At 35.7% G+C, this 6,527-nt stretch overlaps 1 protein-coding gene across 1 annotated transcript; it reads right to left on the bottom strand.

The window, feature by feature from the left end:
- Positions 1-235: 235 nt before the first annotated feature.
- Positions 236-2,186, bottom strand: LOC105139924 (cytochrome P450 94C1-like). The gene has a single exon (XM_011046566.1). It carries the CDS (start codon positions 1,977-1,979, stop codon positions 507-509), a length of 1,473 nt encoding a protein of 490 aa, XP_011044868.1. The 5' UTR covers positions 1,980-2,186; the 3' UTR covers positions 236-506.
- Positions 2,187-6,527: the final 4,341 nt, after the last annotated feature.

Raw genomic sequence — 6,527 nt, 5'->3', positions numbered from 1 at the left:
TATATTGAAGCCTTAATTCTCCTTGTGCTTCCAATCAAGAGGAGCTAGCTAGCTTCATCGTGTGGCAGTGCTTGGAATTGGATATCTATCTCTCCTGGGAAAAAAAAAAAAAAAGAGTACAGTACAGATAGCAGTTGACAGTTTCTTTAACTCATCGGCCTGGGGGGAGTGTGTCAGTTTATTTATGACGAGTCACATAAATTGGTCTAATTAGATTGTTGCTTCAGACAAACAATAGCAGAGGAAAAGTACCATGGACTTGTCAAAAAGGAAAGCAGACATAACATTCCACATATACATGCATAAAGAAAGAACGAAAGAAAGAAGAAGAGAGAACATCTAGTTAAAGCTAATATGTACAGCTTTTAAAGGTCATGTGCAATGACCAATAGCCACCACAAGGGCACATGCGCCTATTTGACCCATTAAAATCATTAGTATGCCAATAACCTCGAAGGGCATGCCCTACATGCATGCCCTAAAATTGTTGGGCAGTTGATGTGTTTTCAGGCGTCCCTTTCTTGAATCACAACCGGTAAGCCACCTCTAACGGTGGCTGTAAGACCCGGGCTGAACCTTGGGACTTGATTCGGGTCCACAACCCGAGTGTCAAACCCTCGGATTATAGCAAGAGCAACAGCTTTCATCTCCACTAGGGCCATTTCCTTGCCTAAGCAAATCCTAACCCCAGCGTGGAAAACAGTATACTTAAAAGGGTTTGCGGGCACAAAAACTCCATTCTTTAACCATCTTTCAGGCTTGAATTCGAGACAATCTGGTCCCCAAATCTGCTCCATTCGACCCATTGCATATTGATGATATGTTACTCTAGTCCCTTTAGGCACAAATGTACCGTTAGGAAGTATATCATCCTCTTGAGAGAACTTAGAATCGAATTGTACTGGGGGGTACAGTCTCAAACTTTCATGAACTGCAGCATTCAGGCAATGCATTTCACGCATTTCTTGAAAGCTAGGAAGGTCTTGGTTCAACCCCATGACCTTTTCTGTCTCCGCTCGAATTGCTGACACTACTTCTGGACGTTGTGATAATAACCAGAAGAAACTGGTTAGGCCTGAAGCAACAGTGTCGCGACCGGCTAAGAGAAAGCTTATAACAATGTCTCGGAGATACTTCTCATCCGTTATGGACATCATGAATCTTGATAGCAAATCATTGTTCTTAGAGAAGCCTGCTTTTCGCCTTTCATTTATCATTCCCTCAGCTAAATCATTCACCTTCTTGATTGCTTCTTTAAGTTCCTTTTCTGAGCCTATGCTTAGTAGCCTCTTGATCTTCCAGACTATTGGTGATGGCGCTAGGGCTCGCTCAGCAGATAACTTTGATGCGGTATCAAAAGCTGCAGCAAATTTACAAGCAGGCAACGATAACTCGAGGCATCCGGGGTCTAACCCAAATGAGAATTTGCAAATGTTATCAAAAGAAAATCTTCTGAACACATCTTGCAAATCCAAAACTCGTTGTTCATCAGCAACTGATGACAAGAGAGGAAGTAGCCTGCTACGAATCTCAGACATTATGAGATCAAAAGCATGTATTCTTATGGAAACACTCCCTAATTCCAAGCTTGCCATTTTCCTCTGAAACTTCCAGTGATCACCATCAACATTAAAAATACCTCTACCCAAAAGATCACCCAAGAGTGAAGAGAAAGGTTTCCCTTTTGGGTAGTTCTCAAATTTCGTCTTGAGCATGTGCTCAACATTTTCAGGATTAGCAGTGATGATGTTGCCAAGAACATGGACATGAATAGTACCAGTTTTTGATTTTCTAAGAAGGTGAGTGTACCAATCGCAAAGATTAGCAAAATCGTTGGTCCAGCTTGAAGAAAGATAGGTCTTGCAAACATCACAGTTACACCATGGTTTCAGCCTCAAAACATAGATCAAGAAAGAAAACAAGGAGAACAAGATGGTAAAACCAAAGAAAAGAAAACTAAAAGCAGCTACAAAATCCATTCAAGAAACCAGGAAAAACAGAGAGAGTGTGTTCTCAAAGGAGTATGGGAAGGCAAGAGCTGAATGCTGAAGGGCAAATGAAATGGAAGGGCGGTATATGGAGCAAGATTTCCACAGTTGTCTATCTTGAAAATGAAATGGGGGGTCGCTAACTTGCCCCTTGCTCCTTGCTATCCTATCCAATTGTGACTTTGTTGCTAGCTAGCTATAAGCTGTTGGGGCCTTTTGAAAGTATAGGAAGTTGCAAAGTCCATCAATCAAATCAAAGGTATGGAAAGTTGTGGCATCAATTTGCATGAATAACGCGTGCGCTAAAGAGCGCTGCGTGCTCGACGCGTCCTGTTGAGGAAAAGACATTCAACCACGTGCTCTCTATTATTATTATTTTTTTTTCTTTTTTTGCCCTGTCTTTTGGCAGTTGTCTTGTGCCTTTTCCTTTTTCTTGGTGTGGAGAGTTTTTTTTTCTTCACATGTCGGTTGCATTGCGTGCGGAACCGCCAGTTGATTGCTTATGTATTCCATATTTTCATGTTATGAAAACCATTTATTTTAATATTTAAGGAGAGGTTTTTCTTCCTTTTTTTAAAAAAAGGATAAGGTATTTTGAAGAAGACAGCTCTAATATTTAGGAATACAATCGTGTTAACGATGAAATGTTTTTCAGTTTTATTAACAGAACATATAAAAAACGTTGATGTTTTACCGTTTGATTTATGTTGTTCATCTTGAGTGCTTTTACAGGGGACCGTTACTGTGTGCTCCCAAAACTGTCCTTGGCTTACGTGTTGTTCAAGGCTGGTTGGCAGGGGTGGTTTCGGGTTTTGGTTTCTTTCTTCCCGTGAGCCCCTGTTGTGCCAGCAAAAAAGGGTGGGGACAAGGGTAGAATCGGGTTTTGGTGTTTTTTTTATCGGATACATTCCATTTCTGTCTTTTAAGGGGGCTTTGATGTAATTTTACTTGTGATAAAGGGGGATTTCAGATAGTTAGATGTATAAATTTTGAAGCTAGATGAAATCCGTACAAAAACAGATTATACGGGATAATCTAATAAATATATTTAAGTATAACTAATAAAATAAGTTTAAATAATTTAATAACAGTTTAAAAATATAGTAACTTAAAAAATAAAAAAATAAAATATTTTAGTAAAATGTGTTCGCAAGGTAATTTAATAATTTTCACAGAGATTTGTACAGTGAATTTATGGGAAGATCAAATTGTTTATTACCTTGCCGTCACTGGCTGCCAACTGTAATCACGACTCATGCACTAATAATAACATTAAATCAAGTATTATATACCACTAATTAATATATAAAAAAAACCCCCACAGTTGATGGTATTGAATTGAAACACTCAAGTGTAACCCGACCGCCAAAGGTGTGTGGATCTTCTTTTTTTTTAATAAAAGAAATAATCAAGTATTAAGAACACGTTGCTCTGACTTGGCCATGCGCCCGACACGAGCTTCACAAGCTAGCTGCTTGCATGCGCCTGCAAGGGAAGGTACATTAAATAAAAATCTGCCCTGCCGTTGAATTAAATTTTAGAACATTAAAAAAGATCGCTGCTAGCTGTACCTAAGCAGTTGAAAATCTTGCAACGATCGAGGCATGTATCTGGCCCAAAAAAACAATTCGGATTGTATTTATTAGAGAAGTGCAGACCCTTTCAGTTCTTTCCTCTTTTCTTTTCCATCTTCCCAGTCCCTCTGTTCTTAATCGCCTTTGCTAATAATGCCTTCGTTCTGGAGAAATCTTGATTTGTAGTTTTCTTAGATAGTTGCAGTATACAATTTCGTTATGTCGGTATTCATCTGTAGGCTTTTAGCTATATTATATTAATTAATAGCTGCCACTACATGTGGCATTAAAAGTAAATAAAATCATGGTGATTATTTTGTTTATTTTTGTGTTTTAATAGTGTTTTTTTTAATTTAATTTTTCAGATTTTTTTATATTTTAAATTATTTTTTATTTTTTGAATGTTTTGATATTCTGATGTTGTCAAAAATATTTTTTTAAAAATAAAAATATACTATTTTAATATATTTCTAAATAAAAAAATATTTTTAAAAAATAATAATTATCATATTTTTAAACAACTTATAAAATTATAGTTTTGATTGGAGTGGCTAGATGATTATATTGATAAAGAAATTATGAGCTGGGTGTTTTTTATAAAATATTTTTCTTAATTTTCATTGTTTTAATAATTTCTAGTAGGCAATTTTTCAGTACTCATCAAACATTTCCTTTCACTTTAACAATAAGTAAGCTTTCGCACACCGATTCTAAATTTCTTTTTTATTGTTTTTTAAACATATTATTTATATCTAAACTGGTGCATTCATTAAAAAAAAAAAAAATCCTACAATATTATAATGCAATGCCCCCGCATTCGCTTCAGCACCCCCAATCCTCCTGTATAAGATTTAGCCTGTTTCAATTTAATCCCTAGCTAGATTGTCTGATCATAGACAATAAATATAGAAGTAAAATTTTAACACGCAATTATAGATCACCTCGTGCAAGAGACAATATCTCCTTTTGTATACCGTCAAGATTCCGGCTGTCAATATATATTCAATATGTAATGCATTGCAATAGAAGAAAATTTACATATATGTAATGCATTGCAATAGAAGAAAATTTTAGAGACCCATATAACATAGCTCTGGTGCCTTGAATCTTTCATGTTTTTTCCATCTTCGAGATTAAGATTGAGTACTTTGCTTACTTAATTGATCACTTTATGCAGCAAGATTTTCTACGTCGGCAGGAGACGGCATGTCTGGTACATATTCAAGAATGGTGGATCACGTAAAGACAAACTAAAACCTCCTTTGTCGTTATGTTTTGTCTCGTTTTGGACCAAGTTTCGAAGCTATTTACTGAAAAAACTTCCTTTGCATGGTTCCAGTTTCCAATTGAGAGCCACGTCTAACCTTTCATTTAATCCTACCTGCAAGTGGTTCAAGGAATCTGGGCTGCAAGGCAGACTGCTTTATGATAGTTCAAAGGGATGCAAGAGCCCTCCCCCAGACCCACATGGAGCGTGCATACATGTGAAGTTTCGAAGCATCCAAATGGCTGCTGGTTCTGCCAACTAGGGATGGGAAGAATTAACAAGGAGGCTTGCAATCCATGAATTAGTACATCTTGTGACCAATAAATAACTATTTATAAAAATAATAGCTAATAAATAAATAATGATAGTTAATAAATAAAGTAAGATAATAATAAATATGATAGTATATAACAATGGTTAGTACTACTTAATTATATGTATCTGTTATAATATTTTTTTTGTTTCATGGTGAAATATTACATAACCATTTTAACCCAAAGTGGTATAGAATGTTAGTGAAGTTTCAAAAATACTTAGAGATTCATATGGGAACGTGATACACCCCGAATTTCAAAAAATCAAAAGCAATAAAAGTATGTTTTTGCTACGTTTTATGGTACTGTCGAGGGACTAAAATCTTTCTTTAATGCATGGGACATGATAATCTAGTTCATTGCTCATTGATCAACGGCAGTGAAAGATTCCTGCAGGTTCTTGGTTTTGACTCTGGAGGCAAATTCTTATTTTAAAAAAGTTTCATTTGGAAAGTTTCAAAATCTCTATTTTTTCTATTCATGAAAAGACTAAAAATTCTTTTAACACGCAAGAATATGCTTAACCTGGGCTAGGAGAAGGAGCTTGTTCTTGAAAATTGAAGTGTGCAGTAAGTTTTACTACGAAAACTAATTAACACAATCACCCATGGATGTTTTTCCTTCGTTTTATAGCTAGCAGATTCTTTTTTCCGCGGTGACTTGATACAAAACTTTGCGATGCTAGAGTTATGATCATTAGATACTTGTAATATAAAAAAAAATATAAAAGTTTTAAAAAACATACCCATCTTTCTCCTATGCTGTAAATACACAATTAATTAAACATCATAATTAAGATTTATTTCTGCTTAGCAGACAATAGATTGCACCTTACAATATAGCAATACAGTGTATTATTTTAGTTAATCTGCACTAGCTGGGAAAAAAGCTGGTTTATAAGCATAAAAATAGTTGGTGTATGAGTGTCCAGAGATTTGTTCAAGATAATGTTTTGGAATTGCAGTCATGCTCTGAAAAACACGAGTTTGAAAATTCCATCCCAAAGAAAAATCTGTACGCGCGGGGGAGATATCATTATGCTGCTTTTCCTTTTGTTGACAAAGACAACAGTAATTGAAAGGTAACAACCAATCTTGTGAGACATGAAAGAGGAGGCAAATTGACGTGCCCTTTGTTTTTCCACATGTTGCCCACGTTTTAAACGTGCTATAAACATATACGTGCCAGACAAACAACCAACGGTTTCCACAAAACTCAGAAGCCAACATTTCAATCATCTAGAATTTAGACCGAGTGTAAAAGTTGAAGGACCACACAAATTACGGACACCTTGTTTTCAGCTTGAAAATGATTAAAAGTTTGTTTCAAAGCATAATTATGATTGTTTTTGAAATAGTATTTTATATTAAAATATATATTAATA

Source organism: Populus euphratica, unplaced genomic scaffold (genome assembly GCF_000495115.2).
Source record: "Populus euphratica unplaced genomic scaffold, PopEup_1.0 scaffold3.1, whole genome shotgun sequence".
NCBI lineage: Eukaryota > Viridiplantae > Streptophyta > Magnoliopsida > Malpighiales > Salicaceae > Populus > Populus euphratica.
This window is presented reverse-complemented; position numbering and strand designations above follow the sequence as displayed.